Source organism: Podarcis vaucheri, assembly GCF_965113315.1.
Source record: "Podarcis vaucheri genome assembly, chromosome: 17".
Lineage (NCBI taxonomy): Eukaryota > Metazoa > Chordata > Lepidosauria > Squamata > Lacertidae > Podarcis > Podarcis vaucheri.
The window spans coordinates 1,106,928-1,134,495 of NC_138755.1; the positions used below are offsets into that span (position 1 = coordinate 1,106,928).

Sequence of the window (27,568 nt, forward strand, 5' to 3'; positions counted from 1 at the left end):
TTAAGAGTCGTCAACAGGCTCATCTCAGCTATTTGCCAATCTCCTATTCGCACCACCCTTCTGAGTAATACCCCTCCCCACCTTCTCTCTATATAGAAGGACCTGGCAACTTCTGTTTCAGTGTATCTGAAGAAGTGTGCATGCACACGAAAGCTCATACCAAGAACTAACTTAGTTGGTCTTTAAGGTGCTACTGGAAGGAATTTTTTTATTTTGACTATGGCAGACCAACACGGCTACCTATCTGTAACTGAAATTGGATAAGGGACAGTCTAGTCAGTCAGCCGTCTATGACTGGTTCCTCGGCTTTACAGATTATGTTCTATGTGAAGAATCAGTTTTCATTTATATATGTTTCTGGGTTCACTTGGATCCAAAAGTCTACCATAAGGTAGAACTCCAGAGTGCTGTGGGAGGTGGAGAGTTTTTGACCACGGAAAAAAGAAGGGGCCATTTTGACCTGGGAGCATTCTGTTGGGTCCCTTGTTCAAGGAAAACTCTGGACAAGACACTGGTGGCCTTTATAGCTTAAAGTTGCAGAATTTCAAGGGTTAAAAGAAATGTATTGGCATCTTTTGAATTTAGGTAGTGTTCTTATTTCACTTTGACTCATCCTTATGATTATGAAAATACAATCCTGAGAAACAACGCAACTTGATTGGCTGCCATGTTCTGTCTCTTAAAACTGCTAATCATCTGACCTGCTTGGAAATGGTTCACTAGAACTCAATGGCCATCCAGTGAAGCTCAGTATTGGGGACAGATAAAAGAAAGTGAAACTATGGAATTCATTGCCAGAGCCGGCCTTGAAGACCAATAACGTGGGTGGCGTTGCAAGTGGAAGAGTCAGATTCATGGAGGTAGAGATCATGGCTACTAACCATAATGGCTGCTCTCTGCCTACATAGGCATCTGGCTGGCCACTGTGAGAACAGGGTTCTGGAGTAGATGGCCCCTGCCTTAATCCACCAGGTTCTTAGGACAATGCACTTACCTTCAGGCTCCATTTATAGACATGAGAGATAAGCCTGCAACAAGCCAGCATGTTACTGTTTTTTCCTTGTCTGCTAGAACACAAAAGCTGAACTACTTCAGTACTAGATGTGTGTGTAAGGTTAATTGCAATGATTGGCCTGGATCTTGGAGGATGCAAGTGCCTCTTGGGTTGAAGTAGTTCATATTTTCATTGATAGTATTTTACGTTACTTTTCATAATGGAATGATAAATTGCACTGCTGTTGCAGACATACTGATTTTCAAAGTGTAGATTTGGTGTTCTAAGCAGAACTTCGTTTCTAAAAGGAGACATTCATTTCTCAAGCTTTCCTGGCTCCTACCTTTATGCCACAATCAAAAAATAATGTAGAAAATAGGGCCCCTACATAACTTAATAGGGACGCGGGTGGCGCTGTGGGTAAAACCTCAGTGCCTAGGACTTGCCGATCGTATGGTCGGCAGTTCGAATCCCCACGGCGGGATGAGCTCCCATCGTTCGGTCCCAGCTCCTGCCCACCTAGCAGTTCGAAAGCACTCTTAAGTGCAAGTAGATAAATAGGGACCGCTTTATAGCGGGAAGGTAAACGGCGTTTCCGTGTGCTGCGCTGGTGCTGGCTCGCCAGCTGCAGCTTCGTCACGCTGGCCATGTGACCTGGAAGTGTCTTTGGACAGTGCTGGCCCGTACGGGCAGGGGTACCTTTACCTTTACATAGCTTAATGAAAATGTATGTTTACAAGTGACACTTAAAGCTCTGGCTTCTGCTGTGCCTCTTCAGCTGAAACCTAAGGCACCCATGTAATACAATCTGAAGCATATTTTACTCAGAAGTGACTGTAGGGATTAGACAAATTGGACCAGTGGTCTAATGTGACATAACGTAGCTTCCTATGTTCCTATTTTACAGCCAAGCAGAGGTAACCAAAGCCACTAGGAGGGCACATATAAAAACTAGTCCTGCGGACAGCCTTTCTATGGAGTCTAGGCTTGTCTTTAATCAGATAATTTCACCAGCTGTCTTGTCAAAAATCAATTAAAGATTTTTGTGTGTCCAGACTGCCTGTCAGCAAGGAGGCAGCCTTTCCCTCTTAACTGTTCTGTATTGCCTCTGTAGGGTGAGACTCTTCCATCACTCTTGGGCCAGAGACTACAGAATTGACTCTATGTCTACTGCTGTGGATCTAATGCCTTATTGCTGGAGGCACAGGCAGAATTAAGAGTCGGGTGAACTGGTAATGTAGTAGTTTTCTTCAGGAGCAATTATCTTCTAAAACTAAACAGGTTTCCTCTAATTGCCAGTACAAAGGGATTTCAGCAAAGAGGAGGAAGGTTAAGCTGTGTGTTGTTCTAGACCAAGCACGTCCAACAGGTACCTGAACCCAAAGGGGTAGATCACTCTGAGGAGTTGGCCACCCCTGTTCTAGACTATCACTGTGGTCAATATATAGACTGTGGCTGTAGTTCAGTGGTAGAACATATACTTTCCACAGAAGTACAGGCTTGATGGGTCTCAAACCGGTGTTGAATTAGGGACTTCCCCTGCATGCAAAAGGCAGGCTCCAGCAGATTGAGAAGAACCAATAATGGGTCCAACAATCAAGAAGTGGGTTTCTGCGTGTGCTGTAGAGCAAAGTGAGGGCAGATGGGGCTTGTCAACCTGGGTAAGCTCTGGTCCTAAATCTCTGCTATACTCATTTGTGAGAAAGGCTTCAGGAGTAAACCCCAAGGGAAAATCAGTACCCACACTGCCTTGTTGAAGAAGAAAAGGCTAAGGAGTAAACCCTACACAAATCCTGAGTCCCTAAGGCAGTTGGATGGTGCTTTGTATGCCTCCTTTCAGCAACTCCTGGAGCCAAGCGGCCAGACCTCTTGCTCTGCTTTCCTTTGAACTACATCAGTGAGGCCAAGAGGCTTGTCATCTGGGCAGCCCAGGACCTCATACACACTGCCCAGCCTTGCACCCTTTGGTGCTTCTAACACAGCAATTTGACTTCACCCCTGGAGGCACAATCCATTCTCTCTCAAAAAAGATGGATGCCAACTGCAGGCTTGATCACTGGCATATCTAGGTATGATTGCGAACAACCCTGTCTGAACCTCTAGAGAGGCATGTCAAGAAATGGAAGAGATTGGTGTGTGTAGCAGGAGGGAAGGGCCTGTTGCACAAGCAGAAATCCTTGTACTGGTAGGAGCGATAGTTGAATACCCCCAAAATCTTACCTTGCACCAGCTGCAGAAGAAATACAACATAACGAAAGAAATTTATTACTGCAGCCTTCCCTGGTGTTGTAAGAGACCTGTGTGAATTGAAAGGTTGATACTATCTGGCAGCTGTGGACTGTCACTGATCTTCATTTGGTGGGTCAGGATCCACTAGTGAGTTGTGGCCTGATCCTAGTTGGGTTGCAACAGGAGCACTGCCACCATGCAAATATAGCATAAAATATATCGTAAAAGATCCAGAAATGGGTGCCCAAATGCATGTTTAGGTTAAAAATGGGTCCTGGCTCTGAAGAGGTTGAAAATATCTGGGTTATGATTCCCCAATAACGCCGCACCTTTTCCTCATGCTTATACTTCTGCCACCCCCAAAACTCTCAGGAGAGGCTGTAGTGGAGAGGAGTGTGGAATTCCCCCTGAACAAGCGTGAATTCAGGATTAGGTACCATCTGTTATTGTTTTTATTTTTTTGTTCTACGCATTACTATTTTGAGCATTGCAATAGAAATGTTAAGCTACCTTGGGAGAACTTGCCCTAAAAAGCATGGTGGAAATAATGTAAACATAATATTATTCAAAGTATATTGCGCTCTCCTTGGCTAATGTTACTTGTCACAGCGTTCTTTCACAATTGATCCTTGTTAACTAGCATACCAGAGGAAAATGTGACCTACAGTCTGATGCAATGGACAGTAGCTAAGCCCCAGTCATTCTGGACATCTTACAAGTTTCACTGTATCACCACTAGCCCTCACTACTCTCAAGCAACAGGAAGGTGGAGAAACCAGTACAAGCCGCTAACAACAAAATGTCCCACATACTGCGCTCTCAAGTTGTACCTCAACACTGCTGCTGGATCGTTTCAAAGTGGCATGACCTGTAAAAGTCTTCAGATTACTAAGCTAAGAGAAGTTACCAGTATTTCTACAACTAGTGAAATCCTGTAACACATTTACAGTCAGGAGAGAGAAAAGACAGCTACTATGCTGACAAAAAAGAATAACTTCCCCTTCCGCACTTGGGTGCCCCCTAAAACTCTTCCAGGAGTTTCCCCAATCCGTGGGGGGAGGAGAGGGGGAATGTCCCCCTGCACAAGTGGAGGTCATTTAGCTTGCACATTTATTTGGGTGAAAACTGCCCAGTGCCTAAGACCACATTCTGCTGAGACTGCCTGGCACATGAACAGAAACCAACATGGCATTTTCCTATTGTTGAGAAGCTACAATTGGCAAACGCCACAAGTTCATCTTCTCAGTCTTCCAGTGCTGCCTGACAGAGACGTTACTGCTCAGATACTTGGAAACCTGGAAGATTTAGAGGTGAAGGAGTGGTTACTTCATCAATGTGTCTTAACAACACTTCAATATTATTTAATAATATTTAATAATTTATTATTTATACCCCACCCATCTGGCTGGGTTTCCCCAGCCACTCTGGGTGGCTTCCAACAAAATATTAAAAATACAATAAAGCATCAAACATTAAAAACTTCCCTAAACAGGGCCGCCTTCAGATGTCTTCTAAAAGTCAGCTGGTTGTTTATTTCTTTGACATCTGATGGGAGAGCATTCCACAGGGCGGGCACCACCACGGAGGAGGCCCTCTGCCTGGTTCCCTGTAGCTTCCCCGGAAGGCCCTCGGAGCTGCCCCTCCGCGTCTGGGCTGAGCGATGGGGGTGGATGTTTGGTATAGATCAGGCATCTTAGTGCTGCCTCAATCCTGCTTTTTTCGGGCTGGGTGTGTTCCTTAAACAGAAGGCGGGAGATGAGATCACAGATAGAATCATAGAATAGACCACAAGGGCCATCGAGTCCAACCCCATGCCAAGCAGGAAACACCATCAGAGCACTCCTGACATATGGTTGTCAAGCCTCTGCTTCAAGACCTCCAAAGTAGGAAACTCCACCACACTCCTTGGCAGCAAATTCCACTGTCAAACAGCTCTTACTGTCAGGAAGTTCTTCCTAATGTTTAGGTGGAATCTTCTTTCTTGTAGTTTAGATCCATTGCTCCGTGCCCGCTTCTCTGGAGCAGCAGAAAACAACCTTTCTCCCTCCTCTATGTGACATCCTTTTATATATTTGAACATGGGTATCATATCACCCCTTAACCTCCTCTTCTCCAGGCTAAACATGCCCAGCTCCCTTAGCCGTTCCTCATAAGGCATCGTTTCCAGGCCTTTGACCATTTTGGTTGCCCTCCTCTGGACACGTTCCAGTTTGTCAGTGTCCTTCTTGAACTGTGGTGCCCAGAACTGGACACAGTACTCCAGGTGTGGTCTGACCAGAGCAGAATACAGTGGCACTATTACTTCCTTTGATCTAGATGCTATACTCCTATTGATGCAGCCCAGAATTGCATTGGCTTTTTTAGCTGCCGCGTCACACTGTTGGCTCATGTCAAGTTTGTGGTCAACCAAGACTCCTAGATCCTTTTCACATGTACTGCTCTCAAGCCAGGTGTCACCCATCTTGTATTTGTGCCTCTCATTTTTTTTGCCCAAGTGCAATACTTTACATTTCTCCCTGTTAAAATTCATCTTGTTTGTTTTTGCCCAGTTCTCTAATCTGTCAAGGTCGTTTTGAAGTGTGATCCTGTCCTCTGGGGTGTTAGCCACCCCTCCCAGTTTGGTGTCATCTGCAAATTTGATCAGGATGCCCTTGAGTCCATCATCCAAGTCGTTGATAAAGATGTTGAATAAGACCGGGCCCAAGACAGAACCCTGTGGCACCCCACTAGTCACTCTTCTCCAGGATGAAGAGGAACCATTGATGAGCACCCTTTGGGTTCGGTCAGTCAGCCAGTTACAAATCCACTGAGTGGTAGCATAGTCAAGACCGCATTTTACCAGCTTCTTTACAAGAATATCATGGGGCACCTTGTCCAATGCCTGGCTGAAATCAAGGTAGGCTACATCCACTGCGATAGTGAGGGCAGCTCCGTTCAGGAGGAGCCCGAGACATTTGGGCACCTGAGGCCGGTGAGGGAAGATCTGCGTCGCGAAACGCGCCGCCAAAGCTTCTCCGCCTCTGCGCGGCGCCCGAGAGACGCGCCCAAGATGGCCGCCAGGCCGACTCAGCCGAGCAACAATTGGCCGGGAAGCGCCTCTCCTGCGGGCTGGGCGGGGCTTCCTCGGGAAAGCCGCCATTGGTGGCCGCTGACCCTGATGTCAGCGGGTGGGCGTTTGCCCCGCCTTGGCCGGGAAATCACAAGGGCGCCTTGGTTCACGGCGGGCTCCCATTAGCGGCGCAGGCTGCCACTCGTCAACGAGGCTGAGGTGGAAATCCCGGCCTCCGTCGGCAATAGGAGCAATGTTCACTTCTGTCGAGCGCGATTGGTCAGTTCAACCTGCCTATCAGGCAATTCTGTGGGTGGGCGGCGATTGGCCGCCGTGTTCTCCCGTTCCGGAATCGGACAGCGCCCGATGACGCGACCAACCTCTCGTTTGGCACGAATGACGCTCTTCCATTGGCCGCATCATTCTGTCAATCCGACGGAAGGGAAGTCTCAGCCGCCTTTTATAAGACAGCGACGGCCTCGATGTCAGTACGGAGTTACGCGATTGGGCGGTGGCTTCTGTCAATCCCGAAGTGGGTGGGGCCTGCGAGGGGCTGCTGAGGAGAGTCCGGGCGGCTGCGAGTGAGCCGGGCGGAGCCGGCAGTGGAGGCCGCCGAGAGAAGCGGGTAAGAGGGAAGTTCCTACGACGGCGGGACGGGAGGCAGCGGCCCTCGTGGCGACAGGGCCTCGCTTCCGTCAAAACGGAGGGGCTTTAGCCTCACGAAAAAGCTCTTGGTGAAAAGTTTGGGGGGGGGTCGAGAGGCGAATGTGCGGCGCATGCGCGAAGCCCGAAGACGGTTGGCTGCTGGGCGGGGTCGCGGCGGCGACGGGGGAGGAAGCGCGCCTGATTGGGCGGCTCCGCGGGGAAGGGTTCGGGGGCGGAGGGCGAGGGGGCTTTCGGAGCCCCTTGCGCATGTGCGGCCTCCATCCGTGGCGCGGGGGGGGGCGCAAACACGGAGCTGCCCGAGCCCCCCCCCCCCCGTTGGGCGCGGCCAAGGCCGGTCTCGCCTGCCGCGTGGTCTTGGCTACAATCGCGTCGCTTGTACTTTTAATTCACGGAGTTGGGGCGAATTCCAGCCACTTGAAGTGGGTCGGCGCGCAAGGCCTCGGTGCGCCTGTGCTCCTCTGGGTGGCAGGTGGGCACCATGTAGGACCGGAGGTCAAACCTATGGTAAAAGTCTTGATGGAAAAGTGGGGTGCATGTCTACTCAGAAGTAAGTCCTGTTAAATTCAAAAGCTTATACTCAAGTATTCCTTGCTGGATCGCTGCCCAAGTATAACCTCTTCCACTTTGATGGAATGGTGCTTGTAATTGTCTTGCTTTAGTCTAAATACAAGAATACTAACAGTCATCTACTTTATAGGATGTCATTATCAGCTGCTGCTTCCTCCAAAACTGATATTGGGTGTATTATTAACATATAGCTTTTTTAACCCATAAAAACACATTCCCCTTTATTTTTGGAGGAGTAAATAATTTAAGGCAGAAGTTAGATACTGATACACAAGTTTTGGACATGAAGCTGTAAGACCCTAAGAGGTATCTTAGTTTTTGCTAGTTGGAAAATAAATTTTAAAAAAATGAAATTTAGACCCACGTGGTAATGAAAATATTTTGCTATTTGATCTTAGAAGGTAGGCATAATTACACAGAATCAGAAGACATTCATATATTTAGAGAGAGGATTCATAAGCACCCCTATAAGACAAACAAGAAGTGGTTCTACATGGAGTACATCATCATACTAATGCTGCAGACCTGGAAACACTGTTGAGAATGAACTCCATTGAACTTGGTGGGGCTTGGTTCTGTATATTCATGAAAACAGGTTGCAAAACTAGTTGTAGAGAAAGTCACCTATCCTGAATGCAGTTCACATCTCACTTCATCTTCATAGATGATATCCTTGAAAATATTAGCACAAATCAGTATATTTGTCTTTAGCATAATCGGGGTCTGTAAGATCCGTAGTTTCTGCTTCTTTATTCTTCATGTATGTCAGAGTTACTGCTCTCATGTGTGTTTGTTGTATTAACTTTATTTCACTTGAAATAAAAGATGGAGTCTTGAGACGTGCAAAGGCCTTGCCACCAGGTTACAGCAACAATATGTTTGGTAGACTTGGGAATTTGTTAAATAATCTAGACAAATACAGTAGCACTGCTGTCATTACCTTTAAACCTGGGTTCTGTGGCAATGTAATTAACTCTGTAACAATAATGCTAACCAGTTGCATAATATTGAAATATAAAATATTGCACAAGAATTCAGTTTTCTCTTTTTTGAGTGGGCAAATGAGGGAAAAAAATATTGGCAGAGGGGGATGCAGAATGGGGGAAAAAACCTAATTTCCTCTTGTGTTTTTTCCTGGGCCCTCAGTCCAGTTATCCCCTCTTGCATTCAAGGGATGACACTGGAGTAAATTGTGAGCATCACCTCTCTCAACTTTAGCTCTTGACCATCATATGGGAATAATATTGAACAGTTTAATTTTTTGCCTTCTAGCATAGGAAGCACTAGCAAATTTGTCAAACATATTTGTCATGCAAATTTTTCAGATTTGCAAACTTGTGTCCTTTATTAGAGGGCAGGTAGACAGAAAGTTACCCAGCATTGTAATAATGAAAACTTGGATTTCTCTATTGATTTCTATGGTCAGTTATCACTTGCACTTCTCTTGAGTCATGAGCTTTCATGTCAGAAATTTCAAGGGAATCATAGAATCATAGAGTTGGAAGAGACCACAAGGGCCATCGAGTCCAACCCCCTGCCAAGCAGGAAACACCATCAGAGCACTCCTGACATATGGTTGTCAAGCCTCTGCTTAAAGACCTCCAAAGGAGGAGACTCCACCACACTCCTTGGCAGCAAATTCCACTGTCGAACAGCTCTTACTGTCAGGAAGTTCTTCCGAATGTTTAGGTGGAATCTTCTTTCTTGTAGTTTGGATCCATTGCTCCGTGTCCGCTTCTCTGGAGCAGCAGAAAACAACCTTTCTCCCTCCTCTATGTGACATCCTTTTTCTATAAGGGAATTTGGAGAAAGTGTTTTATTCCATGTCTGAGATGATTGTTCCTACTTTACTTTTCTTTTGTTGAATGCTTTATTGAAATTAAAAGACAAACAGAAATTCATCCAGAAATAACAATAGAAAATGCTACATCATATCACATTAAATTCCTATTACATCTATAATGACTTCCCGTCACTCCATCATGCATCTCCCACCTATTTCTTTGAGCTCACTTTCCGTTTTCCTTTATTGATTTTCATTAACGTCTTATTCTTCTATAAGTTCCTATTATACCACAGAAGTCATTCAAGGCCTGCCATTGACATCATATTATTACAATGTTCCTTAAAGTATATTTTGTACATGTCCCATTCTTTGATAAATGTTGTTTAGTATGTCCTCTCAATTTCCCTGTCATTTTTGCCAGCTTAGTGTATTCTAGCAGTTTGCTTTGCCACTCCAGTTTGGTTGGAATTGTGTCCCCTTTCCAGTTTGAAGTGATTAATATTCTTGCAGCTACCGTAGCGTACAATAATATTGTCCTTGTTTTTTTAGGTATGTCTGAACCTAGTATCCCCAAGAGGAAAGCTTCCGGCTTTTTTATAAAAGAGATCTTAAACATCTTTTTGAGCTTGTTATAGATTACCTCCTAAATTCCTTTATTTTCTTACAGTTCTACCACATATGTAGCATTGTACCTTCCCACATCTCCAACATTTACTTGAGGTATTTTTATACATTTTCGATAGTTTTGATGGCATTAAGTGCCAGCAGAATTGCATTTTCAGAAAATTTTCTTTCAATACATAATCTGCGGTGAACCTCATTTCTACCTCCATAGTTTCCCCCAAGCATCCATTGGGATGTTGTAACCAAAATCTTGAGCCCATGTAACCATTACTGATTTTACCTCCTCCTCCTTGACTTCCTGGTCAAGGAGGAGTCTATACGTTTTAGAAAGGGTTTTTCCTTTGGAGTTAACCTGTTCTTTTTCCAGTCTGGAGGGCTCTGTCGCGAAGCCATTTCATTTTTCAAGTTTAAATATCTCATGGAGTTGGTGATATTGTAACCAATCTGACAGGCATACCCTAATTTCTTCAAAATCTTTTGGCTTCAGCTGATTTTCTTCCTCTTTTAACAATACTTTGTATGTTGGCCAATTCCCTTTCATCTTTTTCTTCTTTACTGCCAATGCTTCTATAGGAGATATCCACCATGGGGTTTTGGGTTCAAGCAGACCTTTGTATTTTGCCCAAACCATACATAGAGGCTTCCTTATAACATGATTTAAAAAGCTTTTGTGTACCTTGACCTTGTCATAACCTAAGTAGGCATGCCAGCCATAGCGGTTGTCATACCCATCCAGATCTAAAAGGTCAGTATTTTGTAGTATACACCATTTCCTGATCCAGGAGAGACAGGACGCCTCGTAGTTGAGTTTCAAATCTGGCAGGGAAAATCCCCCTCCTTCTTTAAGATCAATTAATAGTTTATGTTTGATCCTGGGCTTCTACTTTTCTGTGGGGAGGGTATGTTCTATATTCTTGTGGCATTTAAAGAAACAAGTAGTTTATCGAATGAGAAGGCTGCATTGCAGTGGGAGCAGCAAGTTTGATTGTTGTCCAAATGTCATTGCTGTGTGGCAGCCTCGTTCTCTGAACTACAATTCCAGAAGTACTTTGGATGACTCAAAGATGCAAGTTTTTCTTTTCTGTCTCCCCCACTCCTTGCTTAAAGGTAAAGGGACCCCTGACCATTAGGTCCAATCACAGACGACTCTGGGGTTGCAGCGCTCATCTCGCTTTATTGGCCAAGGGAGCCGGCGTACAGCTTCCGGGTCATGTGGCCAGCATGACTAAGCTGCTTCTGGCCAACCAGAGCAGCGCACAGAAATGCTGTTTACCTTCCCACAGGAGTGGTACCTATTTTTCTACTTGCTCTTGGACGTGCTTTCGAACTGCTAGGTTGGCAGGAGCAGGGACCGAGCAATGGGAGCTCACCCCGTCGCGGGAATTCGAACCGCCGACCTTCTGATCGGCAGGTCTTAGGCTCTATGGTTTAACCCACAGCGCCACCCGCGTCCGTCTTAAATCACTCATTGCTTAAATCACTGTAAATTTGTTTTCCAACTTGCTGAGTCACTTGAGGATACTGGCCTTAATCATGTGTTAGATGAGAATAACTTGTTCCTTACAGTTTAGTTTCAGGACATCTTTTCAGCTAAATTTTCTATTCTGCTGATTGGAAGTTTGCATTAAGGAAAGGTTATTAATTTTTTTAATGATATTTATTAAATTTTACAGACAATATAAAATTACAAAATTAAAAATAGGAAATTGAAAAAGAGTAACAATAATAAAAGAAAAAGAAATACAAAAATACAAAGACAAAATACATAAAAAGTAAAAAAGATTTTTTTTTTAGAAAATAACCATATTTTCATGTCTTATATTTCATTTACTTGTTTCCTGACCTCCTCACACACCCCTTTTTTGTATTCCAGTTCACATGGTTAATTCAGCAAATCCTTACCCTCTATCATTTATTTTCACTTAATATCTTAACCTACTATAACTATATATATCCAATCATTGTCAATCCATATTTACGTATTCTTGTTAATCTTTTTACCAATACCGCTTATTTTCACTCCAACATCCCTTTAACATTCATTAATTTTACAGTATTTCTGCAAGTAGTCTTTAAATTTCTTCCAGTCTTCTTCCACCACCTCTTCTCCCTGATCTCGGATTCTGCCGGTCATTTCTGCCAGTTCCATGTAATCCATCACCTTCATCTGCCATTCTTCCAGTGTGGGTAAATCTTGTGTCTTCCAATACTTTGCAATCAATATTCTTGCTGCTGTTGTTTCATACTAAGGAAAGGTTATTCAGAAGCTCTCTCTTCTTTATTTTCTACCAGAGAATCTTTGTTGTGAGATGTCTTCCCATTAAAGGGGATTCTAAACTACGGGAGATAGAAAGTCTGACATTCATAGCTGTAATACCCTTACAAGAAATCTCACAAGACGATTAATCTAGAGTTTAATGTGGTTGGTTAATTCTTGCCATAAAACCCTTTTAAGAAAGCAGACATTAAATCTTGGCCAAGCAGACTGAGCCCTTTTTCTTTTCTTTTTGAAGCGGGAAGTTTGCTTAGAACTACAGATATGGGTGTAACTTGTCTAGCTTTATATATCCTCTCAGTGTACATCCAAACTAATTAGTCACCAGGGTATTCTGTTCTTCCCATCGTAACCCCAAGTTCTGACATAAAAGCATTCTGGCTTTTGAAAACAGCATGCAGGCTTCCCGCTAAGCTAGACTTGGCTATGAATCCCCAGTACCATGTTTCAGAACTGGGCAGTGGTTTTTTTTCCTAGAGAAAAAGGCTTCTGTTCTGGATCTTATGAGTCAAACTAGAAGAAGAGCCAGCTAGCGCATTTGGTCCCATTTCATAAACAGCATCAGTAGGGCAGTTTTCAATATTGTGTGTTAATAGTTGTAGCTTATAGTGAATCATTGTACTCTTAATGCAGTGACAAAGGGAGCAGACATCTTTATCCTTTTGTTGTGGTCAACAAAATTTTACTCAGACTAAACCTGTTAAAATTAATGAACATGACTAAGTTAGGCCCATAAATTTCAGTGGGCCTACTCTGAGTAAAACTTGAATACCATCCTAGATCTTTTGACTAAAGGTTGACTGTGATTAGTATTTCAGCATCTATGCTTGGTGTCTAGATGTAAGTAGTAAAACTAAGCTCCCAAAAACAAATTTAGCCAGTTGCCATTGACTACTTCACGTTCCAAAACAAAGCAGTTCCCGTTTATTTTAGAAGGGCATCAAGTAAAGATCCTTCTACAATGTGCGCGTACGCACAGTCATGTGAGTCTCCTAAATTCAGCCTTGATCTCACTTTTGGAAAGGTGGTGCATCCATACTTTGTCTCTACACCAATGCACAGAGTATGGGAAATTGGAGCTTTTAGTACAGGGTGGCAAATATGACCTGGTAGGCATTACTGAAACCTGGTGGGATGAGACTCATGACTGAAATGTAGGAATTGAGGGGTATAACCTATTCAAAAGGAATAGACCAAATAGGAAGGGAGAAGGTGTAGCATTATATATAAAGGATGTGTTCACTTGTGAAGAAATCCATGATCTGGAGCATGAAAAGCAGATTGAGAGTAAAGGGCAGGCTTCCTTAACTTTGGCCCTCCAGATGTGTCAGGGAACTGCCATCGGAGGGACAGGTGGTGGAAGGGCTCACGGAGGTTGGGAGAGACCCAGCAGCTGAAGCAGGAACCAGCAGGGGGAGAGATGGGTCCCTGAGGGAAAGTGAGCAGGAGGGAAGGCTCAGGGACACTTCCAGCGAGAACAGTGGGGAGGTTTCTGGACCTCCCCTAGGGAGACCCACTCCTCGCCGGAAACTGTCACGCCGTGAGTCCAGAAGACGTGTTTCCGTTAAGGAGCTTTTATGTTGGAAGCGATTCCGAAAGCAGCCACTGTCGGAATCTGCCAGTGACTAGAGGAGCCATGTTTGAGGGGCTCCGTCACAGACAGAGGTTTGTGGACTTGAACAAACTCTGAGGGACTACAATTTTATGCACAAACAGCTCATCATCCCATCATAAGATGTTTGGGGCCTCCAACTCCCATGATCTCTAGCTAGCAGGACCAGATTGAGAGTATAAGGCAGAGATAAAAGAATACCTGGACCAAAATAATTTCCCCAAAATTTCTAAAGAACAAAACAAAATTCTGAATGACCCAATCACAGTTTTTGAAGTCCAACAGGCAATTAAGCATTCAAAATCAGGAAAAACACCGGGGCCTGATGGCCTCCCTGCAATTTACTATTAAAAAATTAGAAGAGGTATTGTTCAAACCCTTGAAAACAACAATGAACAACATCCTAGAATATGGCATAATGCCTGAATCATGGAAGGAAAGTTACATCACACTGATCCCAAAGCAGGGAACAGACCAGCTGTCAATAGCCAATTATAGGCCTATTTCGTTGTTGAACAACGACTATAAACTCTACACCTATATTTTAGCCGAAAGAATGAAAAAAATTCTCCAAACCATAATACAGACCAGGCCGTAATAACAGACTGTAATAAAGACCAGGCTGACTTTTTCCCCAACCGCCTAATTCAGAGTAACATCAGGAATATCATAAATGTGTAGGAATATCTGGAATCACAAATTGATAAACCACCAACCTTAATGGTGGTCTGTTGGCCCACGTCCCCACCTTCCTCACCTCTCCTCCAGTCCAGCAGGACCAGGCTGAGAGAGAGAGGTGGGCCAAATTACTTTTATTTTTCAGGACAAAACACAACAGAAGGGTAGATGATGCCACCACACCCTTGTCTGGGGAGAGCCCAGAAGAATAACCCAAGGGAGACGGCTACTCTTCAGTGTTACCTGGCTGCCCCACCCTGCAATTGCTTCACCACAAACTGCAGGCAGAAATTCAACAGGTTCAGTAGGCGACTGAGTGGTCAGACTTTGGATTCAGACTTTCCCCACGAAAGGCACACAGAACAAAATGGGAAAATCCTTTTTTAAGATTTATTTAAAAAACAAGATTAAATATACTTAAAAGTAGGCACATCTCTTACAGGGTTTCAGACAGGAAAATAAAAACATTGTAAAGCATCCCTAGCTAAAGAATCAGCATCTCAAGAAGACAACAGGAATTCTACATCACAAAAGACACGCATATCAATGTAGAAAGGAAGTGACTGCCAGCATGGGGTGAATATGGCAGAAGGGTGGATGGGTGCACGCCTGCAGGCTCCTTTCCTAAAGTTTTTATCCTTAAGACCTGAAGGACCAATCAGGTCCTAGAACAAATAATTCAACAGTCGGTCTGTAAGCATTTAGAAAAGGATGCTGTGATTACTAAGACCCAGCATGGGTTTCTCAAAAATAAGTCATGCCAGACCAATATGATTTATTTTTATGGATGGAATTACAAACTCAGGGAAATGCTGTGGACATAGTGCATATTGATTTCAGTAAGACTTTTGACAAAGGTCCCCCATAATATTCTCACGGGAAAGTTGGTAAAATGTGGTTTGAACGAGGTAACTGTTAGGTGAATTTGTAGCTGGTTGACTGAACCCAAAGAGTACTCATTAACAGTTCCTCATCATCCTGGAAAAAAGTGAAAATGGGGTGCTGCAGGGTTCCGTCCTGGTCCTGTTGTTCTTTAGCATCTCTATAAATGGCATGGATGAAGGAATTGGGGGGGATGCTCATCCAATTTGCAGATGACACCAGACTAGGAGGGATAGCTAATGTCGCAGAAGACAGAATCAAAATTCAAAATGACTTTGACTTCTGGTGCTTCCTGCCATAATGGAGGCAGCTCCCGCATTAGCAGAGATTGGTAGCAGATCGTAAACAAGGATGAATAAGGGTAATTGTCCTTGCAAGGCCCCCCCCCCCAATCAGGGGGGTGAGCATCACTCGCAGATCGTCTGATACTTGGCTCTCGTCCCAGCGGAGGCGGGAGGACCTGAGTGCAAAGCAATTCACTTATCGGTAACCCTCTGACACAGCCACTAAGGGCAGGGGTTCTTCTGTTTATTAGTAAGAAAGAAATTGGATTTAATTTGCAGATGTGTACCGGATTAATGGGACAGGATAATCTGCTGAATCAGCCACTGAGTCGCAATGTTTTGATCTGGAGAGATTTTCTTCATAGCTAAGTGTGGTATGTTGGGGGAGGGGAGCCTTTACCCTTTCTTTATATACCATGTTTGCTGCTTTATTGATTCGGCAAACCTCCCCCTGAGAGTTAATGGAGTGAGAAAAAGCAAGAGGAAATCACTGATAACAAGATAATATTTATGGATTATTACAAAATATATGGAACTGTCTGAGAATATTGATAGGATTTAAAGTATTGAGCTTCCACTGAATCGCTTTTGAAGATCTACCATAGCTTTGGTGGGACACCAGATCGTTAGCCGCTGAGTATTGGATGAGAAAGATAAGTAGAGAACTGCCCGGGGCTGTGGTGGGACGTCAGACCTTTTGTTAGACTTAGGAGCTTATTCAACTCCTAAGATTCTATGATTCTAATATTTGATGCATCAAATGGTACTCTCCAGTCTGTTTTGGAAGTGCATTTGTTCATAGAATCATAGAGTTGGAAGAGACCACAAGGGCCATCGAGTCCAACCCCCTGCCAAGCAGGAAACACCATCAGAGCACTCCTGACATATGGTTGTCAAGCCTCTGCTTAAAGACCTCCAAAGAAGGAGACTCCACCACACTCCTTGGCAGCAAATTCCACTGTCGAACAGCTCTTACTGTCAGGAAGTTCTTCCGAATGTTTAGGTGGAATCTTCTTTCTTGTAGTTTGGATCCATTGCTCCGTGTCCGCTTCTCTGGAGCAGCAGAAAACAACCTTTCTCCCTCCTCTATGTGACATCCTTTTTCTATAAGGGAATTTGGAGAAAGTGTTTTATTCCATGTCTGAGATGATTGTTCCTACTTTACTTTTCTTTTGTTGAATGCTTTATTGAAATTAAAAGACAAACAGAAATTCATCCAGAAATAACAATAGAAAATGCTACATCATATCACATTAAATTCCTATTACATCTATAATGACTTCCCGTCACTCCATCATGCATCTCCCACCTATTTCTTTGAGCTCACTTTCCGTTTTCCTTTATTGATTTTCATTAACGTCTTATTCTTCTATAAGTTCCTATTATACCACAGAAGTCATTCAAGGCCTGCCATTGACATCATATTATTACAATGTTCCTTAAAGTATATTTTGTACATGTCCCATTCTTTGATAAATGTTGTTTAGTATGTCCTCTCAATTTCCCTGTCATTTTTGCCAGCTTAGTGTATTCTAGCAGTTTGCTTTGCCACTCCAGTTTGGTTGGAATTGTGTCCCCTTTCCAGTTTGAAGTGATTAATATTCTTGCAGCTACCGTAGCGTACAATAATATTGTCCTTGTTTTTTTAGGTATGTCTGAACCTAGTATCCCCAAGAGGAAAGCTTCCGGCTTTTTTATAAAAGAGATCTTAAACATCTTTTTGAGCTTGTTATAGATTACCTCCTAAATTCCTTTATTTTCTTACAGTTCTACCACATATGTAGCATTGTACCTTCCCACATCTCCAACATTTACTTGAGGTATTTTTATACATTTTCGATAGTTTTGATGGCATTAAGTGCCAGCAGAATTGCATTTTCAGAAAATTTTCTTTCAATACATAATCTGCGGTGAACCTCATTTCTACCTCCATAGTTTCCCCCAAGCATCCATTGGGATGTTGTAACCAAAATCTTGAGCCCATGTAACCATTACTGATTTTACCTCCTCCTCCTTGACTTCCTGGTCAAGGAGGAGTCTATACGTTTTAGAAAGGGTTTTTCCTTTGGAGTTAACCTGTTCTTTTTCCAGTCTGGAGGGCTCTGTCGCGAAGCCATTTCATTTTTCAAGTTTAAATATCTCATGGAGTTGGTGATATTGTAACCAATCTGACAGGCATACCCTAATTTCTTCAAAATCTTTTGGCTTCAGCTGATTTTCTTCCTCTTTTAACAATACTTTGTATGTTGGCCAATTCCCTTTCATCTTTTTCTTCTTTACTGCCAATGCTTCTATAGGAGATATCCACCATGGGGTTTTGGGTTCAAGCAGACCTTTGTATTTTGCCCAAACCATACATAGAGGCTTCCTTATAACATGATTTAAAAAGCTTTTGTGTACCTTGACCTTGTCATAACCTAAGTAGGCATGCCAGCCATAGCGGTTGTCATACCCATCCAGATCTAAAAGGTCAGTATTTTGTAGTATACACCATTTCCTGATCCAGGAGAGACAGGACGCCTCGTAGTTGAGTTTCAAATCTGGCAGGGAAAATCCCCCTCCTTCTTTAAGATCAATTAATAGTTTATGTTTGATCCTGGGCTTCTACTTTTCTGTGGGGAGGGTATGTTCTATATTCTTGTGGCATTTAAAGAAACAAGTAGTTTATCGAATGAGAAGGCTGCATTGCAGTGGGAGCAGCAAGTTTGATTGTTGTCCAAATGTCATTGCTGTGTGGCAGCCTCGTTCTCTGAACTACAATTCCAGAAGTACTTTGGATGACTCAAAGATGCAAGTTTTTCTTTTCTGTCTCCCCCACTCCTTGCTTAAAGGTAAAGGGACCCCTGACCATTAGGTCCAATCACAGACGACTCTGGGGTTGCAGCGCTCATCTCGCTTTATTGGCCAAGGGAGCCGGCGTACAGCTTCCGGGTCATGTGGCCAGCATGACTAAGCTGCTTCTGGCCAACCAGAGCAGCGCACAGAAATGCTGTTTACCTTCCCACAGGAGTGGTACCTATTTTTCTACTTGCTCTTGGACGTGCTTTCGAACTGCTAGGTTGGCAGGAGCAGGGACCGAGCAATGGGAGCTCACCCCGTCGCGGGAATTCGAACCGCCGACCTTCTGATCGGCAGGTCTTAGGCTCTATGGTTTAACCCACAGCGCCACCCGCGTCCGTCTTAAATCACTCATTGCTTAAATCACTGTAAATTTGTTTTCCAACTTGCTGAGTCACTTGAGGATACTGGCCTTAATCATGTGTTAGATGAGAATAACTTGTTCCTTACAGTTTAGTTTCAGGACATCTTTTCAGCTAAATTTTCTATTCTGCTGATTGGAAGTTTGCATTAAGGAAAGGTTATTAATTTTTTTAATGATATTTATTAAATTTTACAGACAATATAAAATTACAAAATTAAAAATAGGAAATTGAAAAAGAGTAACAATAATAAAAGAAAAAGAAATACAAAAATACAAAGACAAAATACATAAAAAGTAAAAAAGATTTTTTTTTTAGAAAATAACCATATTTTCATGTCTTATATTTCATTTACTTGTTTCCTGACCTCCTCACACACCCCTTTTTTGTATTCCAGTTCACATGGTTAATTCAGCAAATCCTTACCCTCTATCATTTATTTTCACTTAATATCTTAACCTACTATAACTATATATATCCAATCATTGTCAATCCATATTTACGTATTCTTGTTAATCTTTTTACCAATACCGCTTATTTTCACTCCAACATCCCTTTAACATTCATTAATTTTACAGTATTTCTGCAAGTAGTCTTTAAATTTCTTCCAGTCTTCTTCCACCACCTCTTCTCCCTGATCTCGGATTCTGCCGGTCATTTCTGCCAGTTCCATGTAATCCATCACCTTCATCTGCCATTCTTCCAGTGTGGGTAAATCTTGTGTCTTCCAATACTTTGCAATCAATATTCTTGCTGCTGTTGTTTCATACTAAGGAAAGGTTATTCAGAAGCTCTCTCTTCTTTATTTTCTACCAGAGAATCTTTGTTGTGAGATGTCTTCCCATTAAAGGGGATTCTAAACTACGGGAGATAGAAAGTCTGACATTCATAGCTGTAATACCCTTACAAGAAATCTCACAAGACGATTAATCTAGAGTTTAATGTGGTTGGTTAATTCTTGCCATAAAACCCTTTTAAGAAAGCAGACATTAAATCTTGGCCAAGCAGACTGAGCCCTTTTTCTTTTCTTTTTGAAGCGGGAAGTTTGCTTAGAACTACAGATATGGGTGTAACTTGTCTAGCTTTATATATCCTCTCAGTGTACATCCAAACTAATTAGTCACCAGGGTATTCTGTTCTTCCCATCGTAACCCCAAGTTCTGACATAAAAGCATTCTGGCTTTTGAAAACAGCATGCAGGCTTCCCGCTAAGCTAGACTTGGCTATGAATCCCCAGTACCATGTTTCAGAACTGGGCAGTGGTTTTTTTTCCTAGAGAAAAAGGCTTCTGTTCTGGATCTTATGAGTCAAACTAGAAGAAGAGCCAGCTAGCGCATTTGGTCCCATTTCATAAACAGCATCAGTAGGGCAGTTTTCAATATTGTGTGTTAATAGTTGTAGCTTATAGTGAATCATTGTACTCTTAATGCAGTGACAAAGGGAGCAGACATCTTTATCCTTTTGTTGTGGTCAACAAAATTTTACTCAGACTAAACCTGTTAAAATTAATGAACATGACTAAGTTAGGCCCATAAATTTCAGTGGGCCTACTCTGAGTAAAACTTGAATACCATCCTAGATCTTTTGACTAAAGGTTGACTGTGATTAGTATTTCAGCATCTATGCTTGGTGTCTAGATGTAAGTAGTAAAACTAAGCTCCCAAAAACAAATTTAGCCAGTTGCCATTGACTACTTCACGTTCCAAAACAAAGCAGTTCCCGTTTATTTTAGAAGGGCATCAAGTAAAGATCCTTCTACAATGTGCGCGTACGCACAGTCATGTGAGTCTCCTAAATTCAGCCTTGATCTCACTTTTGGAAAGGTGGTGCATCCATACTTTGTCTCTACACCAATGCACAGAGTATGGGAAATTGGAGCTTTTAGTACAGGGTGGCAAATATGACCTGGTAGGCATTACTGAAACCTGGTGGGATGAGACTCATGACTGAAATGTAGGAATTGAGGGGTATAACCTATTCAAAAGGAATAGACCAAATAGGAAGGGAGAAGGTGTAGCATTATATATAAAGGATGTGTTCACTTGTGAAGAAATCCATGATCTGGAGCATGAAAAGCAGATTGAGAGTAAAGGGCAGGCTTCCTTAACTTTGGCCCTCCAGATGTGTCAGGGAACTGCCATCGGAGGGACAGGTGGTGGAAGGGCTCACGGAGGTTGGGAGAGACCCAGCAGCTGAAGCAGGAACCAGCAGGGGGAGAGATGGGTCCCTGAGGGAAAGTGAGCAGGAGGGAAGGCTCAGGGACACTTCCAGCGAGAACAGTGGGGAGGTTTCTGGACCTCCCCTAGGGAGACCCACTCCTCGCCGGAAACTGTCACGCCGTGAGTCCAGAAGACGTGTTTCCGTTAAGGAGCTTTTATGTTGGAAGCGATTCCGAAAGCAGCCACTGTCGGAATCTGCCAGTGACTAGAGGAGCCATGTTTGAGGGGCTCCGTCACAGACAGAGGTTTGTGGACTTGAACAAACTCTGAGGGACTACAATTTTATGCACAAACAGCTCATCATCCCATCATAAGATGTTTGGGGCCTCCAACTCCCATGATCTCTAGCTAGCAGGACCAGATTGAGAGTATAAGGCAGAGATAAAAGAATACCTGGACCAAAATAATTTCCCCAAAATTTCTAAAGAACAAAACAAAATTCTGAATGACCCAATCACAGTTTTTGAAGTCCAACAGGCAATTAAGCATTCAAAATCAGGAAAAACACCGGGGCCTGATGGCCTCCCTGCAATTTACTATTAAAAAATTAGAAGAGGTATTGTTCAAACCCTTGAAAACAACAATGAACAACATCCTAGAATATGGCATAATGCCTGAATCATGGAAGGAAAGTTACATCACACTGATCCCAAAGCAGGGAACAGACCAGCTGTCAATAGCCAATTATAGGCCTATTTCGTTGTTGAACAACGACTATAAACTCTACACCTATATTTTAGCCGAAAGAATGAAAAAAATTCTCCAAACCATAATACAGACCAGGCCGTAATAACAGACTGTAATAAAGACCAGGCTGACTTTTTCCCCAACCGCCTAATTCAGAGTAACATCAGGAATATCATAAATGTGTAGGAATATCTGGAATCACAAATTGATAAACCACCAACCTTAATGGTGGTCTGTTGGCCCACGTCCCCACCTTCCTCACCTCTCCTCCAGTCCAGCAGGACCAGGCTGAGAGAGAGAGGTGGGCCAAATTACTTTTATTTTTCAGGACAAAACACAACAGAAGGGTAGATGATGCCACCACACCCTTGTCTGGGGAGAGCCCAGAAGAATAACCCAAGGGAGACGGCTACTCTTCAGTGTTACCTGGCTGCCCCACCCTGCAATTGCTTCACCACAAACTGCAGGCAGAAATTCAACAGGTTCAGTAGGCGACTGAGTGGTCAGACTTTGGATTCAGACTTTCCCCACGAAAGGCACACAGAACAAAATGGGAAAATCCTTTTTTAAGATTTATTTAAAAAACAAGATTAAATATACTTAAAAGTAGGCACATCTCTTACAGGGTTTCAGACAGGAAAATAAAAACATTGTAAAGCATCCCTAGCTAAAGAATCAGCATCTCAAGAAGACAACAGGAATTCTACATCACAAAAGACACGCATATCAATGTAGAAAGGAAGTGACTGCCAGCATGGGGTGAATATGGCAGAAGGGTGGATGGGTGCACGCCTGCAGGCTCCTTTCCTAAAGTTTTTATCCTTAAGACCTGAAGGACCAATCAGGTCCTAGAACAAATAATTCAACAGTCGGTCTGTAAGCATTTAGAAAAGGATGCTGTGATTACTAAGACCCAGCATGGGTTTCTCAAAAATAAGTCATGCCAGACCAATATGATTTATTTTTATGGATGGAATTACAAACTCAGGGAAATGCTGTGGACATAGTGCATATTGATTTCAGTAAGACTTTTGACAAAGGTCCCCCATAATATTCTCACGGGAAAGTTGGTAAAATGTGGTTTGAACGAGGTAACTGTTAGGTGAATTTGTAGCTGGTTGACTGAACCCAAAGAGTACTCATTAACAGTTCCTCATCATCCTGGAAAAAAGTGAAAATGGGGTGCTGCAGGGTTCCGTCCTGGTCCTGTTGTTCTTTAGCATCTCTATAAATGGCATGGATGAAGGAATTGGGGGGGATGCTCATCCAATTTGCAGATGACACCAGACTAGGAGGGATAGCTAATGTCGCAGAAGACAGAATCAAAATTCAAAATGACTTTGACTTCTGGTGCTTCCTGCCATAATGGAGGCAGCTCCCGCATTAGCAGAGATTGGTAGCAGATCGTAAACAAGGATGAATAAGGGTAATTGTCCTTGCAAGGCCCCCCCCCCCAATCAGGGGGGTGAGCATCACTCGCAGATCGTCTGATACTTGGCTCTCGTCCCAGCGGAGGCGGGAGGACCTGAGTGCAAAGCAATTCACTTATCGGTAACCCTCTGACACAGCCACTAAGGGCAGGGGTTCTTCTGTTTATTAGTAAGAAAGAAATTGGATTTAATTTGCAGATGTGTACCGGATTAATGGGACAGGATAATCTGCTGAATCAGCCACTGAGTCGCAATGTTTTGATCTGGAGAGATTTTCTTCATAGCTAAGTGTGGTATGTTGGGGGAGGGGAGCCTTTACCCTTTCTTTATATACCATGTTTGCTGCTTTATTGATTCGGCAAACCTCCCCCTGAGAGTTAATGGAGTGAGAAAAAGCAAGAGGAAATCACTGATAACAAGATAATATTTATGGATTATTACAAAATATATGGAACTGTCTGAGAATATTGATAGGATTTAAAGTATTGAGCTTCCACTGAATCGCTTTTGAAGATCTACCATAGCTTTGGTGGGACACCAGATCGTTAGCCGCTGAGTATTGGATGAGAAAGATAAGTAGAGAACTGCCCGGGGCTGTGGTGGGACGTCAGACCTTTTGTTAGACTTAGGAGCTTATTCAACTCCTAAGATTCTATGATTCTAATATTTGATGCATCAAATGGTACTCTCCAGTCTGTTTTGGAAGTGCATTTGTTCATAGAATCATAGAGTTGGAAGAGACCACAAGGGCCATCGAGTCCAACCCCCTGCCAAGCAGGAAACACCATCAGAGCACTCCTGACATATGGTTGTCAAGCCTCTGCTTAAAGACCTCCAAAGAAGGAGACTCCACCACACTCCTTGGCAGCAAATTCCACTGTCGAACAGCTCTTACTGTCAGGAAGTTCTTCCGAATGTTTAGGTGGAATCTTCTTTCTTGTAGTTTGGATCCATTGCTCCATGTCCGCTTCTCTGGAGCAGCAGAAAACAGCCTTTCTCCCTCCTCTATGTGACATCCTTTTATATATTTGAACATGGCTATCATATCACCCCTTAACCTCCTCTTCTCCAGGCTAAACATGCCCAGCTCCCTTAGCTGTTCCTCATAAGGCATCGTTTCCAGACCTTTGACCATTTTGGTTGCCCTCCTCTGGACACGTTCCAGTTTGTCAGTGTCCTTCTTGAATTGTGGTGCCCAGAACTGGACACAGCACTCCAGGTGAAGTCTGACCAGAGCAGAATACAGTGGCACTATTACTTCCCTTGATCTAGATGCTATACTCCTATTGATGCAGCCCAGAATTGCATTGGCTTTTTTAGCTGCCGCGTCACACTGTTGGCTCATGTCAAGTTTGTGGTCAGCCAAGACTCCTAGATCCTTTTCACATGTACTGCTCTCAAGCCAGGTGTCCCCCATCTTGTATTTGTGCCTCTCATTTTTTTTGCCCAAGTGCAATACTTTACATTTCTCCCTGTTAAAATTCATCTTGTTTGTTTTGGCCCAGTTCTCTAATCTGTCAAGGTCGTTTTGAAGTGTGATCCTGTCCTCTGGGGTGTTAGCCACCCCTCCCAGTTTGGTGTCATCTGCAAATTTGATCAGGATGCCCTTGAGTCCATCATCCAAGTCGTTGATAAAGATGTTGAATAAGACCGGGCCCAAGACAGAACCCTGTGGCACCCCACTAGTCACTCTTCTCCAGGATGAAGAGGAACCATTGATGAGCACCCTTTGGGTTCGGTCAGTCAGCCAGTTACAAATCCACTGAGTGGTAGCATAGTCAAGACCGCATTTTACCAGCTTCTTTACAAGAATATCATGGGACACCTTGTCAAATGCCTTGCTGAAATCAAGGTAGGCTATATCCACTGCATTCCTTTCATTTACCAGGTTTGTAATTCTGTCAAAAAACGAGATCAGGTTAGTCTGACATGACTTATTTTTCAGAAATCCATGCTGACTATTGGTGATCACAGCATTCCTTTCTAGGTGCTCACAGACTGTTTGCTTAATGATCTGCTCCAGAATCTTCCCTGGTATTGATGTCAGACTGACTGGGCAGTAATTATTTGGGTCCTCTCTTTTCCCCTTTTTGAAAATAGGGACAACATTTGCCCTCCTCCAGTCTGCCGGGACTTCGCCTGTTCTCCAGGAATTCTCAAAGATGACTGCCAGTGGTTCTGAGATCACATCTGCCAGTTCTTTTAATACTCTTGGATGCAGTTCATCTGGCCCTGGAGACTTGAATACATCTAAACTAGCCAAGTATTCTTGTACTATCTCCTTAGTTATTCTGGGCTGTGTTTCCTTTGCTGAATCATTTGCTCCAAATTCTTCAGGTCGGGCATTGTTTTCTTTATTGGAGAAGACTGAGGCAAAGAAGGCATTGAGGAGTTCAGCCCTTTCTGTGTCCCCTGTTTGCATTTCACCATCTTCTCCTCTGAGTGACCCCACTGTTTCTTTGTTCTTCCTTTTGCTACGAACATACCCATAAAAGCCTTTTTTGTTGCTTTTAACCTCTCTAGCAAGCCTGAGTTCATTCTGTGCTTTAGCTTTTCTGACTTTGTGTCTACACGTGCTGGCTATTTGTTTGAATTCCTCTTTGGTGGTTCCCCCCCTTTCCATTTTTGGTACACATCCTTTTTTAATCTTAACTCAGTTAAAAGTTCTTTAGATTGCCACCCTGGCTTCTTTAGGCACCTTCTATGTTTCCGTCTCATTGGTATTGCCTGACGTTGTGCTTTTACTATCTCCCTCTTAACAAACTCCCAGCCATCATGAACTCCCTTTCCTTTTAGTATTACTGTCCATGGGATCTCACCCAGCACTTCCCTAAGTTTTATGAAGTCGGCTTTCTTAAAGTCAAGAAATTGAGTCCTAGTGTGCTTGGCTGCTCCTTTCTGCTGTATAGTAAACTTCAGAAGAGCATGATCACTCGCGCCTAATGATCCTTCCACTTCTACCCCACTAACCAGGTCATCAACATTTGTTAGGACCAGATCTAAAATGGCTGTTCCTCTTGTTGCTTCTCCCACTTTCTGGACAATGAAGTTGTCTGCAAGGCCAGTGAGGAATCTGTTTGACCTTATGCTCTTGGCTGAGTTTGACATCCAACAAATATCCGGGTAATTGAAGTCCCCCATTACTACTATCTCCCTTCCTTTTGCATGTTTGGCCATCTGTTCCAGGAAGGCATCATCTATGTCCTCCGTTTGGCATGGGGATCTATAGTAAACTCCCACAATGTGGTCACTGTTATTCTTCTCTCCCTTAATTTTGACCCGAATGCTCTCACTTTGGCTTTGAGGTTCTAAATCTTGGATCTCTTCACAGGTATACACATCCCTGACATATAACGCCACTCCTCCTCCTTTCTTGTCTGGTCTGTTTCTCTGAAATAGATTGTATCCCCCCATTATTACATTCCAATCGTGGGACATATCCCACCAGGTTTCAGTGATGCCTATTATGTCATATTTAGTTTGCTGTACCAAGAGCTCAAGCTCATCTTGTTTATTTCCCATGCTTTGCGCATTAGTGTACAGACATTCAAGTCCATTAAATATTCCCCCGTGTCTCTTATTTAAGGATTTTTTCCTCCCACCACTAGGTCTGCATACTGTTTGCTCCATTTGGTCTATGACATTTGGATGATCATCTTCATCAATTGATAGACTCCTACCTTCAGGAGCACTGTCTCCCTCCCCCACATTAGTCAGTTTAAAGCCCTCCTGATGAGGTTTCTGAGATTTTTGGCAAAAACATTTCTCCCAACCGTTGTGAGGTGCAGCCCATCGCTTGCCAGAAGTCCATCTTCAAGAAACTGCAGCCCGTGATCTAAGAATCCAAACCGTTCCTGTTTACACCATTTGTGAAGCCAGCTGTTCACTTCCACTATTTTCCCCTCTCTCCCTGGGCCACGTCGTTCAACTGGAAGGACAGATGAGATGACAATTTTTGCATTTAGTTGCTTCAATTTCCTGCCCAGAGCCTCGTAGTCTCTTTTGATCTTCTGGAAGCTATTGCTTGCAGTGTCATTGGTTCCCACATGAACCAAGAGGAAGGGGTATTTGTCAGTGGGTTTTATGATTCCTTGCAGTCGTTCAGTTACATCTTGGATCTTAGCCCCGGGGAGACAGCACACTTCCCGAGACATCTTGTCAGGCCCACAGATCACTGCTTCTGTTCCCCTCAGTAGGGAATCCCCTATCACCACTACACGCCTCCTCTTAGGTTTGGTCGGGGTTCTTCTGTGAGCTGTCCATTCCAAGGTCGCCTGCACATTCCCTGAGGACTGACTTTGCTGCTCGTCTTCATATACCTGATTGACTGTAATGAGGGAGAGATCCTCAAGATGAATTTTAACAGGGAGAAATGTAAAGTATTGC

At 43.4% G+C, this 27,568-nt stretch overlaps 1 protein-coding gene across 3 annotated transcripts in view; it reads left to right on the plus strand.

Annotated features, from left to right (window-relative positions):
• The first annotated feature begins 6,752 nt into the window (after nt 1-6,752).
• LOC309522528 (transforming protein RhoA-like) overlaps nt 6,753-27,568 on the plus strand; it is a 28,051-nt gene continuing 7,235 nt past the window's right edge. Inside the window, exon 1 of one of the 3 annotated variants that reach the window (XM_082205885.1) lies at nt 6,753-6,897. Coding sequence is in view for 1 of the 3 variants with exons in the window: in XM_082205884.1 (XP_082062010.1) it covers nt 7,440-7,485 (46 nt within the window). In the remaining 2 variants the exon portion in view is untranslated. Of the gene's footprint in view, nt 6,898-7,347; nt 7,486-27,568 lie in introns of those variants that run through there. The other 2 variants (XM_082205886.1, XM_082205884.1) reach the window with 2 other exon arrangements.